At 45.2% G+C, this 18,621-nt stretch overlaps 1 protein-coding gene across 7 annotated transcripts in view; it reads left to right on the forward strand.

Moving 5' to 3' along the window:
* ITGB4 (integrin subunit beta 4) overlaps positions 1 to 18,621 on the forward strand; it is a 68,993-nt gene that overhangs the window by 46,338 nt on the left and 4,034 nt on the right. For 3 of the 7 annotated variants that reach the window (XM_080993571.1, XM_080993570.1, XM_080993572.1), the window contains exons 25-40: positions 319 to 498; positions 1,031 to 1,179; positions 1,342 to 1,546; positions 3,694 to 3,854; positions 4,250 to 4,430; positions 6,275 to 6,412; positions 7,094 to 7,276; positions 7,805 to 7,936; positions 10,663 to 10,884; positions 12,985 to 13,152; positions 14,072 to 14,242; positions 14,917 to 15,036; positions 15,523 to 15,672; positions 16,807 to 16,995; positions 17,319 to 17,474; positions 17,725 to 17,889. In XM_080993571.1, the coding sequence (XP_080849697.1) occupies positions 319 to 498; positions 1,031 to 1,179; positions 1,342 to 1,546; positions 3,694 to 3,854; positions 4,250 to 4,430; positions 6,275 to 6,412; positions 7,094 to 7,276; positions 7,805 to 7,936; positions 10,663 to 10,884; positions 12,985 to 13,152; positions 14,072 to 14,242; positions 14,917 to 15,036; positions 15,523 to 15,672; positions 16,807 to 16,995; positions 17,319 to 17,474; positions 17,725 to 17,889 (2,670 nt within the window). The remainder of the gene's footprint in view (positions 1 to 318; positions 499 to 1,030; positions 1,180 to 1,341; positions 1,547 to 3,693; positions 3,855 to 4,249; positions 4,431 to 6,274; positions 6,413 to 7,093; positions 7,277 to 7,804; positions 7,937 to 10,662; positions 10,885 to 12,984; positions 13,153 to 14,071; positions 14,243 to 14,916; positions 15,037 to 15,522; positions 15,673 to 16,806; positions 16,996 to 17,318; positions 17,475 to 17,724; positions 17,890 to 18,621) is intronic. The other 4 variants (XM_080993573.1, XM_080993574.1, XM_080993575.1 and 1 more) reach the window with 4 other exon arrangements.

Genomic DNA, 18,621 nt, shown 5'->3' on the forward strand with positions numbered 1-18,621 from the left:
ACTTTATCCATGTCCTACAGCAGGTAGGGGCTCATAAGATGTTAAGCTCTTCTGTACAAAACATTCCCTCCACATAGAAAACCAGAAGATTCTACTCTAGCCTTCTCACTGACATATTGTGAAGGCATTTCGTTTATTTTTATTGAGGAGCAGTCAACAAGGTGGGATTCCACCTGCTGTCGGAACTAATGCCGCCTAGACACAGGTTTACGACCAGCTGATGGCTAGACCTCCAATGAAAGCCAAGAGTTGCATGATTTTCTAAAGAACGCCTTCCCCTCTAAACATCCCTTTTTTGTGCTTCCATCCCAACCCAAGATGCTCACGGCATGGTAGAGTTTCAGGAAGGAGTGGAGCAGGTGGATGTCCGGGTTCCCCTCTTCATCAGGGAAGAAGATGATGATGAAAAACAGCTGCAAGTGGAGGCCACTGATGTCCCTGTGGGAACTGCAGAAATTGGGCGCCGGCTTGTCAACATCACCATTATTAAAGAGCAAGGTAAATGTGTCTGTAGGCCAATCAGGTAATGATGGCATATTCAACTCAGGCAACATTCTCAGAGAAGGTCTCTGGGCAGTCTGAAAACTCTGACAGGATTCCTGTAAAGCAGCAGTAAGCTAACTTCTCAGCCTCCAGATGTTTCTATACAACTCCCATCATCTCTAACCATTGGTTATGTTGTCTAGGACTGATAGGAGCTATAGTCCAACAACAACATCTGGGGGAGGCACAGGTTCTCCATACCTCTTGTACAGCCATATGTAGAGATAGACATCACTTTCTATGTCCTGCAGATAAACATGGTGACCTTTTGTGGATTGAATTTTAGATCTATATCATGGCAGTGCACTGACTACCTTTCTCGGTTCTACAGAGTATTCTTGGGTGATTAATTGTTGTGTTGGAACTAGTTAGCCACCGAATGTTAGAAAATAAGTCAGGGTAATATTGAAGTGTGGGTTTTGTTCTATGAGTTGTGGCACTTAGTAGACACGATATCACCAATACCACTGTCTCTGTATTCCTTTAGCAAACAGCATCATTCGCTTCCAGGAGCCAGCTTATTCATACAGCCGCTTCGACCAGGTGGCTAAGATCCCTGTACTTCGTGACATACTGGACAATGGGAAGTCTCAGATAACATACAGGACACGGGATCTCACTGCCCAGGAAGGCAAAGTAAGCACAACAGAGCTGACTAATAGGGGGAGAGCCTTGATAGCCATGGTTATAGGAAGACCCTTTGACAGTTGTGCAGCCATTATATGATCCTAGAGATGTAGAAAATATTTGTGTTGCATCAGTACACTGTTCAGCAAACTCTTTCTCTCTCTTCCCAAGGATTATGTTTTTGCGGAGGGTGATATAGTCTTCCAGCCTGGGGAAAAGCGGAAAGAGGTGCAGGTGAAATTGCTGGAGCTGACGGAGATAGACTCCCTTCTTCGCAATCAGCAGTTGAAACAGTTTGCGGTGGATCTCATCAACCCCAGGTTCGGTGCAAAGGTTGGCAAATACCCTCAAACCATTGTGACAATTGCTGATCCAGGTGAGCTTCATCAGTTTCTGAGGGCAAGCACCTTTTTGATCTCTGTTTATCTGCCAGTTTGTTGTTCTATTTGGTATAAAAGCTTGAACCTGTCAGACAAACATCATTGCCGAGACTTCAGCAAAAAAGCTGGTGCATACCCGCATACTGAGATGCCAGTGTAGTCCAGTGAGTAAACAAACAAACCCCTGTGTTGCAAAATATGAGTCAGCAATATCAAAAGCAACACGATGGCCAGAAACAATTACAATGTGAAAAACTTTATGGACTGATTAAAAACTTCAAAACTAGCAAACTGAAGTCTCTGAAAGTCTCTGAAAGTCCTTAAATGAATCCGGTGCCAGACTGTGAAGCAAGCTGTGAAGCTTTGTATAATAAGCAAATGTCCGATTCTGATGTCCAACTCTGAACTCTGCTGAACAGTGTTTCCGGATAACAACTAGTGTTTCATTGAATTCTTCATCAGCCAGTTAGTTCAACACTCGTGAGTAGAAAGAAATGTAATTTCTTCATTAACCAATCTTTTTTCGAATAGATATAATATACCGCTGGGTAAAGTCTGGCACCGTGATTCATTTAAGGACTTTCAATGTAGTCCAGTGAACAGAGAGCACTGGAGTCCTGGGTTCAAGCCTCCCCTCTGCTGTGTTGCTGTACACTTCAGTGGGATATGCCTTACCATGGGTGGCCAATGATATATTTTTGAATGTTCTAGTTGTGCATGGTGCATGTGCAACAAGGCAGTGAAGTCCAGTAACCAGATGTGTTTGGTCAGAGACTCAACACTGCTTGCTTGCAGGAATGAGTTAGTCTTTAGGTGGTTGCTAATATTCTACTGCTTCTCTAACTTCTTCTACACTACTCTTCTCATCAAGTCCCCTAAGGAGAAATGTTCTATGAGGAAGTTTGGTAGTTTTGCCCCTTGGGTTAGCATTTCAGCTCTGATTTCCTAGTGCAATCTGTACTGGGGGAACTTCCCCATCAGACCAGGCAAGCAATGGCTCGTGTGATGTTCTAAGAATTAATGGCTGTAAACAGGGTAGCATCTTTTTAGACAAGGACAAAGGCAGACTTGAAAACGTCAATCTACCTGCAGAAATCAATTAAGCTCTGAAAATGCCGTGGTTGTGCTAATCCACATTAGGGGGTGAATTAAATGTTGTTCTCTACCAGTCGTTCTGTGATTGCAAGCACTTCAGTTTGCCCAGTGGAACAATCTCCCCTCTTATCCACCTGCTGCTGTCCTAGGGGTCTCCTAACTCCCAGAGTTGTTATGGGGGGGGGGAGGAGCAGAGGGAGGAAAGGAGAGAAAGTCCCATCGCCTTAACAGGACTCATTGCTCTGGCTTCCACTAGTTTGCCTACTTAGCAGAATGTGGCTCTAAATTGTTGTCTGCATGCAAAAAGTTTCATTTATTTGCACTCATGATAGACTCTGAAGGAGCAACCTCAGCTGCCTTGTAAAATAAGAATAAAATGCTGAATTTAGTCTGAAAGGCTACAGGTTTTTTAAATTGCATAACTTCCACTTGGATACACTTAAGGTGATTTCAGAAGTACATCCTAATATGTTTATTGTTAGAGTGGCTTTTCCCCCTCTCCTCCTTCCACCCCACCCCAAAATTGCCAGGGGGGGCATCAGAAGAACCCCCAGAACATTGTGGGTGGGGAGAGGGGGGATCATGTGCCTTAGCACAACACTGAGTTCCTCCATCTCCTCTGTACTGTACACAACTATTAATAGGCAAGAGTGTTTCTATGAAAAGCAAACAGCAACAAAGTGGTAAATATTTCACAAACCACAGAAAATAGTTAACAATGAGTTTGATCCAGATATAGATGTGTGGAACTCCACTCACACAACTGACTTTTCCAGACTTATTCTACATTAGCCCAAGGACTCTGTTAGCCGGTGATTGATTCCAGCTAGCTATTTTTGTCTAATGTTCTGTTCAAGTTTATATACTAGATGGGTTAGTTGGAGGCAGCCATGGTGGTATGAGTTGACAGAGTCACACACCTGTGGTACTTGAATCCACAACTTTTAAGGGATGCAATCAATCGCCTTTACCATTCAGTCCACATGCCTCTCTCTTGGGACGTGGTTAAAGAGACAAACGAAGCCGTTCTGTTTTCTTTCTCCTGCAGAAGCTGTGGATGGCTTAGCATCAGCGAAACTCCTAGGCCAGCAACCGCAGCCTCCCAGAGGCATACTTGGAGCTCCCCTCAATCCAAATGCACAGGCACTAACCTCTAGGAAGATCCGATTCAACTGGTTGCCACCTCCTGGCAAACCTGCAGGGTACAAGGTATGGACCTGCCAAGCAATAAACCTAATTATTATGAATGTGGGGGTACAATCTTGGTTGACACTTGCACTGAATTCAGGGCCTAGAGTGGCTTCCCTGCAGGTCTGTGTAGTCCTGCCCTCCTATGTCATGTCAGCCCAGCATTGACTGCTGCTGCTGCTGCTGCTCTCCTTCTCATGATACATCACATCAAGCATAGCACTCTGGAGTCATTCAGTATGTCCCAAGGTTTATGAAGATGTGGATGTTCTAAAATGGGGGACAGTCATGAATTGTGTTGTGTGGATGCCATGTTTTAGAATGGGGACTTTCCTTAACTGATCACATGGTGGTTTGTTATTCTTGATGATGTAAGCAAGACTTTGAAAGCAAATGGGATTCTCTTTGGCCTCCAGGTGAAGTACTGGATCCAAGGGGACCCTGAGTCAGAAGCTCGCTTGCTTGATTCGAAGGTGCCATCAGCGGAGTTGACTAATCTGTATCCCTACTGTGATTACGAGATGCAGTCCTGTGCCTACAATGATATGGGCGAGGGGCTTTACTCCGAAGTGGTCCACTGCCGCACACTAGAGGACCGTAAGTAGGCATATTCCATGGCAGACAAGGAGGCAGGAATTCAACATCGCACTAAGGTGCTGTTGGGGCAAGCATTTCGGCTTGCCAGATGAGGCAAAGTGTTTTAAATGTGCTTTAAATTTGGTCTGCATACACACAATGCATCTAAAGCACATTTGAAACATCCCCTAAATCATCCTGGGACCTGTAGCTTGTTAAGGGTGCTGGGAATGTTAGCTCTGTGAGGAGTGAACTATAGCCACCAGAATTCTTTAAATGCAGTGCTTTTTTCCTTAAAAAAATGTTTAGGGGGTACTCTCATTTTGACTCAAGAAAATCACCATTTTATAGTTCAAATTGGGGGGAAATAAATACAGTAAATGGACAAAAGTACAAAGATTCACAAAATGTTTAGGGGTATGCGTACCCCTGTGTACCTCCAGAGAAAAAGCACTGTTTAAATGTATGACATGTACACAGCCCTGCTTTAAATCTATGATGTGAATGTGACCATAGAGCCTTGGGCAGTCTAGGCAAGACACTACACAACAAATGCTGTGTTTATAAGGAAAGGAAGCATGAAAATAAGAGAAATATTCAACATATCAAAGTAATTCTGCGTGTCAGCTTCATTCTGAGCTCTCTGGTCCCTGATGCTAAGGGTAACATTGATGAATGAATACTAAGAAACAGGTTCAGTAAGAAAGACTGAGACTGCAATCCTGTGCACATGTACCTTTCTCTCATTGAATTCAATGGAACTTGCTTCTGAGTAGGCATATATAGAATTGCACTGTTGGTGATATAAAGTCTCATTGCTTCGTTTTAGATCAATGTTACCCTAGAAGCATAGAAAAAGGACCTTGGTAATCAGCTAATCTGAGCTGTCGCTCAGTATAGAATCTACAGGGCTGGATGATGATGCAGCATCCCTGGCAGATGGCCACCTGGAGATAGCTCAGTCTGTAGAGCATGAGACTCTTTATCTCAGGGTTGTGGGTTTGAGCCCCATGTTGGGCAAAAGATTTCTGCATTGCAGGGGGTTGGACTAGGTGACTCTCATGGTCCCTTCCAACTCTACAATTCTGTGAATCTATGAAATACTGTTAAATAAAGCAGGCTTGTTGCTCTAGAGGGCAGGACTAGAATGAATAGGTGAAGATTACAAGAAAACAGATTTTGGCTAAACCAGAGGTTGTCAACCGTTTTCGCTTGTGGAATTTTGAGAAAGTGCCCTGACTGTCAGTCACAAAATGTCTGTTGTGAAGGTATGGCATGGCACATCAAAAAGAACAAAAAAGGGGACAGGATCCCAAAATAGTGCAGGCATGCCACTTCTTAGTCCCGCATCAATGGGAGAGAGGCACCTACACCAGCCACTCACTCATAGAGAGAAGCTCTTTGTACCTCCCCTCTGATGAGAACAGAAGGGAGGGTGGATATCCAATCCTGGCATCCAATGAAATGTGGGCATGTTCAAGGGGGCGTGTTCAATGCAGGAGAGACCAAGCCAGTGCAAACTAAGCAGGAAGAGCACAGTTTCTTGATCACTGTGGATTTATGAGGACATATTTGCTAAGACCTTTCATGGGCACCAGAGGAGATACTGTTGGATACAGTGATGACTACAGACACCATGTTGGTGATCCCTGGGTTAACACTAGGAGAATGGTAAGAGTGGTTCAACAGTGGACTAGACTACCTAGGAAGCGATAGATTTTATGGGATTTGTTTTAAAATAACTGTCCGTAGTTTAATTTGAGATGTTACCAGCCTCATCCGCTGGGGCTGTTGTTCACATTCCATTAACTGCATTAAGTGTATCCAACTGCTCCCATGTTCTTGCCTTTCTTTCAACTTCACAGTTCCTAGTGAGCCTGGGCGCTTGGCTTTCAATGTAGTCTCTTCCACTGTGACACAGCTGAGCTGGGCTGAGCCTGCTGAGACTAACGGAGTTATCACAGCCTATGAAGTCAGCTATGGACTTGTCAACGAGGTCAACAGTAAGCGTGGATTCTGTTTGCTACCCTTATCATGCTGCAACCTTGCAAGCTGTTATTCCGGGCTGAACTAGTCAGCATCTTTTGGGCAATTATTCAGTTGTGTGCATTTAGAGAATGCCAACAGAGTCTGCCGTTGTCGAATCTCACAGTGGTAGAGCTGCAGACAAACCTCAAATCATGGTGATTAGAAGCAAAGCATAGATCTACTCCCCAGCCCCATTTTATCCTCACAACACACCCCTGGGAGGTTGGCCCAAAATCATCCAGTGAGCTTCATAGCAAAGTGGGGATATGCTCATAGGAGGAGCATTACTGGATCAAAACAAAGACCCATCTAGTCCAGCATTCTGTTCTCAAAGTGGCTAACTAGATGCCTATGAGAAGCTCCTAAGCAGGACATGACTGCAGTAGTAGCAGTCTTCCCACTTGTGATTCCTGGATGCTAGTAAACCTTGAATAATTCAAGCCACCTGCATGCACTCTATGGCATTAAAATCTCCCTTTGTTTTGAGTTTTGCCCTCAAAAATATTACAACGCTCTTTCAATGGGGTCAGCATAAGGCTGGGATATCATTGGAAAGGCATACTGTCTTTAGCATAAATCAAAGATGGTCAATATGGAACGAGGCAAAAACAGCAATTGAATGGGGAAAGGTATTTACATATACATTCTGTTTACAGGACCCGTTGGGCCCATAAAGAAAGTCATGGTGGAGGGTGCCAAGAAGCGAATGGTTCTGATTGAAAACTTAAGGGAATCGCAGCCCTATCGCTACACAGTGAAGGCCAAAAATGGAGCTGGATGGGGTCCTGAACGAGAAGCTACTATAAACTTGGCCACACAACCCAAGCGCCCTATGTCCAGTGAGTTATATAGCCAAGCTTCTGCCGTGCAGATCTTGTTTTTCACTTGGAATGATTCTCATTTATTCTGCATGCTTGATATGTCCACCATAGAATCTGCATTTCAACTGGGTGTGTGTTGCATGATATATTTTGTTCCTGGGGGGAGCATGTCCCATAGAATGTAGTTGCACAGGTGTCATGGGCACCTTTTAACTGTTGATTGTGATGACATTTGGTAACAAGTATCAAACCATTTATGAACTTTTTAAAGTGTGTGCATTAATTAGCAGCTGTCTTATCCTGTCATGCAACCCTAGTGCTGGTGCATACATCCCTTTTTTAAATGAACACCAACGAGCTACGTAGTTGGCTGTTATCCATCCATCCTTCTCCTCTACCACAATGAAACTATCCCCTGTCACTCAATCTGAAATATCACAGGAACTAGATTGAAGCTTCTGCTGCTGTCACTTTAAAAATAAAATGTGTTTGGGGTACGTTGTATAGAAAGCCCTTAGTATACGAATACTTTCTGTTTTCTTTCAGTTCCCATCATCCCTGATGTGCCAATAATTGATGCTGAAGGAGGAGAGGACTATGATAGCTACCTGATGTACAGCACAGATGTCCTGCGCTCACCAGCTGGTAGCAAACACCCCAGCGTCTCAGATGATTCTGGTACAGTGCATTGCTGAAGTTTGCAAAAATGTTTTGTTTTGTTTCTTGGAGCCTTAGATTTCTGGATAATGTAAAACCAAAAACATATTACCAAGCAATTTCTAGCCACAAGTCAAATAGGTTTTCTTATTTCAAGGCAAAGAAACCCCTACTTGTGGAAACTTAAGGTGTGCTTTACATCTTCTGCTTCTAACACATTTGGATTCACTAGGGACTTGTATTGAAGTGCATCCCATGGCATCTGTGAATGCAATGCAGCGGCTTCTGTAGACTGTAGCACTTAAGGGAATGCTGTGATGAGTACCATCCGCTGCCATGTGGCTTAGTTAAGTGCAGAGCCTAGATGCACTCGCAGAACTTTATGACAATCAAGTATTAGGCCATGTGACTGTGTTGCAAGCAAATAACAGGACTGATTAAGATGTGCCATTAGCGCACCTCTGCTGAGGAGCACGTTCTGTGCAATAAACTCAGAAGGCTCAATGTGAGGCTCAAGGCTCACAAGGAGGGACAAAAAACAGGTCCTGTGGGAGAGCTACTATCTACCTTTCTGACCTGAAATATGGGGCACTGGTTAACAGAGTCTGTCTTCCAAACTCCATAAAGAAATATGTGCAATGTTTCAGCTGCAATTCACATTTACGTATAAAAATTCCACCCCTTCCCCACCTTTAGCACTGTTGCTCCCAGCAAATGTATGAGAAAATGTTATAGCGAGAGGAGAATATTTAAGTTGCTACTGTCCAGGTGGAGAACAGCTGGCAGGCTACAGGCCATCAAAGAATCTGACACACTTAAGTCCATTGAATTAATGGGCTGACATATGCATCTAAGTTTGTGTTGGACTATGTGCGTAGCATGTGATGCCCAGAACTACTGTATTACCGCCAGGAATTAGAGGCAGCAAGCATCTGACTATCAGTCACTGCAGGGTGCCGGCAGGGCGATTCTGTACTTATGTTTTGTATGAAGGCTTATGTAGGCATCTGGTTGGCTACTGTGTGAGATGGGATGCAGGACTATGTAGGCCTTTGGTCAGATCGAGCAGGGATCTTCTTTTGTTGTTATGAATGGTAACTGTATTCAATAATATATAATGAACCAGAGAGCTATAACCTGTTAGTTATAATCTGAATTTTAAGGAAGCTTTCTTAAAACCGAGGGCAATCACAGCAACTCTATTGGAACAGGTTTGCCATTCGTTTCACTGCAATGAAGCACACAAATCTGAACGTATGTGGATCTCTGGTTCAAGGCTTCTATTTCTGCTGCTCTTTAAATTGGCCAAAGCTTCTTGTTGACACCAGCTGTGGTTACTTCTCTGAAACCATTCACCTTTGACTTTGCTGCGTTATCATTTCCTTTTCCTTAGTAAACAATGCTTTCAGAAGCTGAGGATGTTGCAGTGAAAAACCTACCAATATTGCCCATCATACTTGCTTTTTTCTGCAGAGATTAGGCTATATAAATAAAAACAGAAGTGACAGCTACTTTTGGAGTCTTGAAAGCCTTATGTACTTGGCTAGATGGTTGATTTTTACAAAGAAAGGTTCTGGATCTAACTTTCTGGTCTTGAAGCCTTGTCCCTTAATTCTAGACAAGTAGAGGGTGGGGAGAGGTGGCTGTAGCTATGCAGTGCTTCACATGCTCAGATGCCATCTATTTAAAATTGCATTTATTTATTTTAAAACATTTTTATACTGCTTTATATATAAATTGTCCGAAGCCAGTGTACAACCGTAAAACATAACAACAGCTGAAAGAACATTGTTAAGATAGTCATATTAAAACAGTTTCCAGTAAGCTGTAGCATGTACAATTAATACCAAGTATCAGGAAACACTGGATAAGTTTCTAACATTCATTGCAAACACAGGTGGTGCATGCTGTGTTCTGTAAGGAGGTTGTTCCTGCTCCTGTAGTCAAGGCTCTTTTTACTGTTGGTTTGGGGATGGATTTCCAAAGGCTGTGGTACTGAACTCAGTGGGACTTGCTTTATAAAAAGGAAACATGCATAGCATTCTGTACAAATAGGTAGTGCCCCACGTGCGGGCTGCTTAAATGGGCAAGGGGCAGATCCAAGGGAAGCCTACCTGCTCTGTCGGCTCTGCCCCCTGGCGCAGCCCAAGTCCCCAATCTGGCTCCCCATTAGCCAAAGCTGGGTGCAGGCTAGGATCCAGTTCCTGATAGGAGAAGGGGACTTAAACCCCCACCACTTATAAGGAAGGGCATCACTGTTCCAGTTCCCTTGTTGGGGCCCCTGTGAAGTTTCTGCTGTCCTTCAACGCTGCCACACCAAGAGGGGTAAGCGGTCTGGAATGAAAGGGGAGGAAGCAGAGGGAGGCCACCCCTTTTATCTTTTGTGTGACAGCCCCCTTAGCTACTGTTTTGAAAGAGTGTGTGTGTGTGTGTGTGCACGCGCGCGCCAGTGAGCAACATAATTTGACTAAACTTGGGAGAGTGGGGCTTGTGGATTTCACTAAGAAACTTAACCTCCATATTCTGAGCACTAGTTTTGTTGGCACAGTACATGAGTGAGGCAGGCCACTTACCTGCCTGGCAAGGCAAATGCTGCTGTTGATGAGCTCTGTGCTGTCCCCGTAATTCAGTGCTAGGACTAGGTGAATAACGAAGGGCTGCAGCGGGTAGCTTGCAGGCGGCGGGCTGCCTGCTTTTATTGCGCCCTTCTGATTATGCCAACGCAAGTGCTTGACTTGTTCCAAAAGGCTCTCGGTGGAAATATGTGCAGCTGCTAGGGGAGGAGCTGGACCTTCGACGCGTCGCCTGGAGGCTCCCAGCAGAATTGATCCCTCGTTACTCGGACAGCAGCTGCTTTTCCTCGGACACAGAGGGTCTCCTCCATGAGGATAGCACCCCCTCTGAGCTGGTGGACAGTGATGCAGCCAGCCGCAGTCTACCAAGGAGTGGGACTCCCCAGCCCCAACCAGGTGAAGGACGACTGCCTTCTTCCCTCCCTTCCAGTAACTGTTGTGTCTCGTCCTCCTCCCAAGGGCCTAGAACCAGATTTTAGCCTTCCCATCGCTACAGTAGATACATGTTAGTGTTGGTGTTGGTGCTGGAGTAATATATTTGGCCACGTGTAACAGAGTCTGCTTGCATAATGTTGTTGTGATATGTCTGTGTATAGTATGCATTGTGCAGTGCCAAGGTCATCACCTACCCTAGGTATGAATTGGGAAAGTGCTAAGAGGCTGCACCTGCAAATGGCATGGATCCTTTCAACCAGTACTATTTTTCTAGAAAAGGAGGTGTCAGAACTGACCATGAACACCTCCCTCGTTCTCTTAGAATGGCAATGGTACCTGCCTGAGAGGTGCCGGAACTGAGTTCCAGCGAGTTCTGGCTGAAAAAAGCCCTGCATTCAGCATAGCAGATTTTTTAAAAAGAGTGTTGTCTACAGCCACCCTCTGAAAGAACTTGTGGCGTTAGCAGTGGTACTTTGTGAGTTTACCCGCTTTCAACCCGATGACTAAATGGGAAAGGTTTTCCACAGAGAAACCCAGTTATGGAAAGCAGAACTGTCTTTGTTGTTCAAAAAAGTTATTTTAATTCTGTTGAACTTGGCCGATCTTCTCGGTAACTTCTCAGGGTAAGAATCAGTTTCTAATGAGAACAGGAATTATTTCATTGTTTTGAACAGGGCCACTGGGTGTACCCAGAAACTTACTAGTCAGTATAAGGCAACAGCTCCTCCTAGTTTCGTGAGGGTTTTTCAAAATCCCCCAATTAAAAAAAAAACATAATAATTTCCTTCTAAAACAGACAAAGGTTCATGTAGGGGATGGTACACTGTGTAGTCAATCACTCACCTTGCCTTTAATGCATTCCAATGGTCGTTCAGAAATTGTTAATTTGTATAGCCATTTGGAAGGAGCCAATGCTTTCTAGTTTTCATTCTATAACGTTCATTTTAGTAAATGCCTCTATCTAGTCTTGCATTCTGTTTCTGATGGTGGCCAGCCAGATACCACTGAAGAGCTCACAAGCAGGGCACAAGGGTGATGACCACCCCCAGTTGTTTATCCCACAGGTACAATGCCTCTGCCTGGGACGCGGGTGGTGCTGTGGGTTAAACCCCAGAGCCTAGGACTTGCCGATCAGGTCGGCGGTTTGAATCCCCGCGACGGGGTGAGCTCCTGTTGCTCGGTCCCTGCTCCTGCCAACCTAGCAGTTCGAAAGCACGTCAAAGTGCAAGTAGATAAATAGGTACCACTCTGGCGGGAAGGTAAACGGTGTTTCTGTGCGCTGCTCTGGTTCGCCAGAAGCAGCTTAATCATGCTGGCCACATAACCTGGAAGCTGTACGCCGGCTCCCTCGGCCAATAAAGCGAGATGAGCGCCGCAACCCCAGAGTTGGCCACGACTGGACCTAATGGTCAGGGGTCCCTTTACCTTTTTACAACGCCTCTGAATCCAGAGGCTCCATTTAGCTGTTAAGGCTGATAGCTGTTAGGTATATTTGCCTTACATGAACATATTATATTAATGTCAGCATGTTTCTAACCAGTTGCTTGTGGTCATGTCTCGTCTTTTACCAAGGGTCTGAAACCAGACTTTAACCTGTGGGTGGTTGGTTGGTTGGTTGGTTGTAAAATCGATTTAAATCATGCTAATAGTTTCGTTTGCAGGGTTTCCCATGCAAAGTCAATTCAGTACTAAAATATATGGCGTCACTTCCTTACTCAAGCATCCCCTTTTCTGATTTTAATTACCTGCTGGGGAAGTCTGTTTAGTTCTTAACAACATCTTGACATGGCTGAGTACTGGAGCCTCCTTTGGCACTGTAGTTTTAAGTGATGTGGTGGCGGTGGGGCGGTTGTTGCATTTTTGCTTTTCATGAGGCTGACAATAGTTGATGTGAAGCCGCAAAATTACTTGCAGCTAAAGATTGGAATAAAGCCCAGGCACTGGGAATGTTCTGACAGATCTTTCATACACGGTCTCTGTTCGGCTTAATTAGCTTGGTATACATACCCACAGATATTGATCATGAACGTTGTTAACTTTAGTGAATGGAATCTTTTCCAGAACACATGAATGGCCGAATGGATTTTGCCTTCCCTGGCAGTGTTGGAAGCCTGACCCGGAATGTGACAACAAGTTACAACCATCTAAGTCCACACATATACCACGAGAGAAGGACAATAGGAAGCTCATCTCAGACAAGGGAGTATGCCACAGTGGTGTCTGGGCAAGGTGAGTGTTGGGCTGAACATCATCCCATAACCAGTTAATCTACTTGTGATATGAAGTTCCCTCCTGTCCTGTAGCAAACTGGTTAATGAGGAAACTTTGGCTGTGTACACATTACTGTTTACTCTGGCTCCAGTGTGCTCCCATTCCTGGTGTCTGAAGCTGAATATACACATGGCATTAGCTGCAATCCATATGCATCCTGTCGTTTATTGAGAAATGCTCCCTATTTGGTGGACTTTCCCTCAAACCAGCTTCCATCTATTTGAAAATGCAAGTCATGGTTAAGCTGAGATGCGTACAGTGAAGACAGATATTGCACACGTGCAGATAACAACACATGCATAGACGACAACTTCATCGAATAGGAGTTATGGGGGTTGCATGGCCAGGGAAACAAATCAAGCAATGCACATCTGGTGAAGACATCCCCACCCCATCACTGGTGACTTCTCTGTGTTTTAAGCCACTAATGTGTACATAGCCTTTGACAAGTTTCAAGGTTTTCGTATCAACATCCACAAGATTGATTGTCACCTGGACATCATGGTGTGTGAAAAGCACACTACAAAACTTATGTCTCTCTGTCTCTTCTGCCTGGGCATAGTGGTGGTTCAGGACTTATCCCAAGGTGCTAGCATCACAAGAGAAAGGTTGTCCTTGTTTCTCCCCCCCCCCCCCATTTCTTACGCTGAGGAGTTTTCTCAAATTTCCTGTGCTTCCTCTCTCCCTTACTTGGTGGGCTTGCTATCTGCGACTTTGCCTGTAGCCTCCATGGCTACCTTCTGACTTGAAATATCCCAAGTGCTAGTTCAGCAGTGGGATATTTCCTCTGGCTCTGCGCCTGACACTGGCGCTGCAATCCCCTTTGGTGTCTTCAATGGTGCTTGTTTCTTTCTCTCTGTTTTGCCCTATCTTGTAGACCAGTCCAGGAGGATATTCCCTCCCATACATGAAGATGCTGGGAGGATGGTCCTGATGCCTCAGGATGAGGGCTTCAGGAGGGCAAAGGTGAAGGGTTACTATGGCGATAGTGATGCTCGGGATTCTATAGTCATGGCTGACGGGCCCTCTTGGATTTCCAAATACCTAGGTATCGCGAATGACATAGCATGGCTCATTGTCTTCCTGGTTGTTTTCCCTACCTGAAGTGACTCATCCTATAACCAGCTAATCTATCCATGTTATGAAATTTCCTCCAGTCTTCCACCAGCTTTGTGTGCATGTGTGTGCATGCAGCAATTCACTGTGCTCCCCACACCCAAACTTTCATGCTCCTTCACCATGACAACTTCCATTTGCAGCCTGCAGCACTTCAGTGACTACAGCTATCCAAGCTGAGTAACACACGTGACTTTGTGTGGCTTCCGCAGCAGCACTCTGTGCTTTTCATCCTTGGCAAAGCTATTGTTTTATGTCTGTGTCTGTATCCACAGGCCTTAAATTGAGAAGCTGCAGGAAGAACAGTGCAAAATGTCCCTCTTGAAATTTACTCTCATAGATCAAGGTTCAAGTTTAATTGGATGGCACAACTCTGGATCAGGCTCAGCAAACCCTTGAGATACCCTGAAAACCTTCTTTTTTCACCATAAAAAAGATGTCCTGGTGACATCTGAAGGTTGTCACCAGTTGCTTAGTTAACCGTCTCTGCAACATTTGCTCATAATTCTTTCGTTGGGCTAGATAAGGGATTCAGGGCATCATCAAGTCACCCCTGCCATGCCCAAGCCTTTGTGTTGATAGCACTGATTTTGTTTCTCTGTGCAGGCATGTCAGGGCAAGGCACACAGCCCAGGGTACATTATGCTGTCCCCCAGAAGGCCAGGGGCCGCACTCACTCCGAAGATGTCCGTGAGGCACTGAGCAACCTGGACACAGTGCTTCAGGGTGAGTGAGCTTAACCTGGCCTCTGCACGGGACCTTGCTGTGCCTGGGGGGATCCAGGTTTGGGGGGCAGGAGAAAATCAGATCTCCTTCCCTCTTTTTTTCTGCTTAATTAAATCAGCTTCATTCTTTGACAGAGGGCCCTCAAGCTGCAGCTTCCCCCTCCCCACAAAAATAAGAATCTTGGGAACTGTGATTTGTTAAGGGCGCTGGAAATTTTAGTTCTATATAGTGTAAACTACAATTATTTGAGGGGGAAAGTGCTTCAAATGTATGGTGTGTGCACAGCCTTATACTTCCACTCAGCTAGCTGCTTTACCTCAGCATCTGAAGTCCTTCTGGCCAGATTCTCAATAGGCCTGACTACAAGCCCTTTATTTGATGAGGGGACATTCTGCTTGTTCTCCTGGGACACGTAAGGAGCTTTCCCCATTTGTGGGCAAGGCCTTTCCCTGCCTTCAGATCCGAACCTGTGATTTTCTGCCTCAGATTCCAGGATGCAGCTGGGTGTTCCTGACACGCCTACGCGCTTAGTCTTCTCTGCCCTGGGGCCTACCTCCCTGAAGGTCAGCTGGCAGGAGCCACAATGCGATAAAGAAGTGCAAGGATACAGCGTACAGTACCAGCTCCTCAACGGAGGTCAGTGAAGGCCCCTCTGCTGATCATGTAGGGCTGAGGGTTGTGTGTGTGTGTGTGTGTGTGTGTTTCATTCATAAGATCATATTATCAGGTGACCAGTGTACAGAGTGTACCTTGGAATTAAAAATCAGAAAGATGTTATTCCCTGCTCAGTGTGAAGAAACAACACACCATTTTCATGCTCCTAGTTTTTTGGCTACAGCCTTCCCCAACTGGCGCCCTCCAAATGTTTTAGGACTACAACTCCCATCCTCCTTGACCACTTGCCATGCTGGCTGGGGCTGATGGGAGTTGTAGTCAACAACACCGCTTAGTGTTATTTCTGCCCAGCAAAGAGCACTCAGCTGTATACAGTGGTACCTCGGGTTGCATACACTTGCATACGCTTCAGGTTACAGACTCCGCTAACCCAGAAATATTACCTCGGGTTAAGAACTTTGCTTCAGGATGAGAACAGAAATCGTACTCTGGCAGCAGCGGGAGGCCCCATTAGCTAAAGTGGTGCTTCAGGTTAAGAACAGTTTCAGGTTAGGAACAGACCTCCGGAACGAATTAAGTACTTAACCCGAGGTACCACTGTGTGTGTGTGTGTGTGTGTGTGTGTGTGTATAAAAATATGACATCCAATAATCCATTGACAGGACATGCAGTTTAAGAGCCCATCCTGATTTTTTTGCCCTGTGGATGTGCTGCAAGAGCAGACAGTTTGATGTCCCTTTTTTCCTTAGCTACAGGGAGCCTCTTCCGCAGCACGGGCTACCTCTCATCTTCATGGTCTTCCCTACACCAGAAAAATTAATGCCTTAAATAGGGCACTTTTGATTCCCAGTCAAAAAAACTGGCAGCACCCATGGCTTTTATTTTTCCATGATGTCATACAGATGAATGGACAGCCCTTCAACAGAGCAGACATGTGTGCATTCATCCTGTACAAAGAACTTTACATGGGAGGACTCTCACAATTTTCTACACTGAAGTTGCATGCATGGAGTGCATCTTCTGGGTAGCAGCCCTCATTAGTGTGACCTCAAAGAGATTGCCTTTCCCGCAGTAGTTATCAGTTTGCCAGTGAAAACTGCAGGTTTTGGCACAGCAGATTGTGATAAGTGACAGTGGTGTCTTCCTGTTCCCTAGGAGAGATCCAGAGACTTACTATTCCCAACCCTCATCAGAACTCCGTAGTGGTGGATGACCTACTGCCCAACCACTCCTATGTCTTCAAAGTGAAGGCGCAAAGTGATGAAGGATGGGGTCCAGAGAGAGAAGGCGTGATAACTATTGAGTCACAAGTGGACCCGCGCAGCCCTCTGAGTCCTGTCCCAGGTAATGTGGCCTTCATGGTTTACTAACCATGATGAAATGAGCTCACTCAGCTATTATGAGTTGCCGGTATGCAAAACTGCCCCTACAGAAATTTTGGTTTTCTTTGACATTGGTTTTGAGCTAAGAAGAATTGTACTTATCATGGGAACTATGCATTATGGTCCTTCACTTTCCAAAAAAGTTAAGGTGTTGTGAGGTTTAGTTTTTTTTAATTAGGGACATAAATCAAATGTAAGATTGCACATGTGTCAGTCTTTGCCTGCTCGTCCGCTTTGCTTTCTTCCGTGGGACGGTGACCATTTTCTTTATTCTTGCGGTTGTAGGATCACCGTTCACTCTGAGCACTCCCAGTGCCCCGGGGCCTCTGGTGTTCACGGCCCTGAGTCCAGACTCTCTTCAGCTGAGCTGGGACAGACCCCGCCAACCCAATGGGTTAATTCTGGGCTATATGGTCACCTGTGAGATGCTGCATGGTGGAGGTATGTGAAAGTTCTGATTGGGGGGGAAATGCAGTTCAGTTGTAGAACTCCCACCTCATTTCCTGACTCACAGAAGAGGGCAGCCCCTGCCGGTGCCAGGCTCTGTATGGGCATCAGACGTCTGCAGGGGCTACTGAATTAAGGCTACCGGCATGACAAAGGAGCAGATAAGGTAGATAGGTGCCTCTGATAGGAACTTTTATTACTTATTCTCTAGGTTCTACCTGTTCTTCTTGTTTCTGATCCACAGGGGAACCCAGGAATATCTACGTGGAGGGAGACAACCTAGAGACCACGCTGACAGTACCTTACTTGAGTGAAAATGTTCCATATAAGTTTAAAGTCCAAGCAAAGACCACACAAGGCTTTGGGCCTGAAAGGGAAGGAATTATCACTATTGAATCTCAAGATGCAGGTACGCACCCCCACCCCGGAGACAGTAATAACTTAGGTATAATTGGGCTCTTCGGGGGAGGAGGGACAGGATAGAATTTTTAAAAACAATGTTAAATAAATAATAATCAGTTTGTGCCACATCTGAGCATGGAGAGACTGGTGCAGTCATGAAAAGGAATAGGTAGGAAAGAGCATTCCTGCACATAGGCCATGCTGATCAGAGCATTGGAGGTTCTGCTGAGGCCCCTCCATGTAAATTATTGCACAGCAAACAGCTCAAGGGAAGAAACATGAGAGATAAACTTGATGATTTGGCTCCTGTGTGTCTGCGTGTGTTGTGTTGTGCAGTGTGATGTGCCAATGTGGGGTAATGGTTAGTGTGTCAGACTAGCACCTGGGGGGACGGCAAGTTTAAATCCCCACTTAGCTGTGAAGCTCACTGGGTAACCTTGGACCAAACAATGTCTGTTAGCCTAACTTCTACCTCACCAGGTTAATATGTGGATAAATTCAGGGTCTTTGGGAGTACCATGTATCTTGAGCTCCTGAGGGGGAAAGGTTGGGATATAACTCTACAAACCAAAAGGTATTTGTGTAGGATGAGGTAAATTTTAAAATGCTTGCAGCACCAGAGCTGTCATCTCACCTGTCACCTGAATACCCCAGTGTGAACATAAGCAGCCTTATAATTTCCTTTCTGGTTTGGTCAAGGAGGTGGTGCATATGTGTCAGGCTCTCTGGTGCCTTGTAT

This window comes from Podarcis pityusensis, assembly GCF_964106645.2.
Source record: "Podarcis pityusensis genome assembly, chromosome: 2".
NCBI lineage: Eukaryota > Metazoa > Chordata > Lepidosauria > Squamata > Lacertidae > Podarcis > Podarcis pityusensis.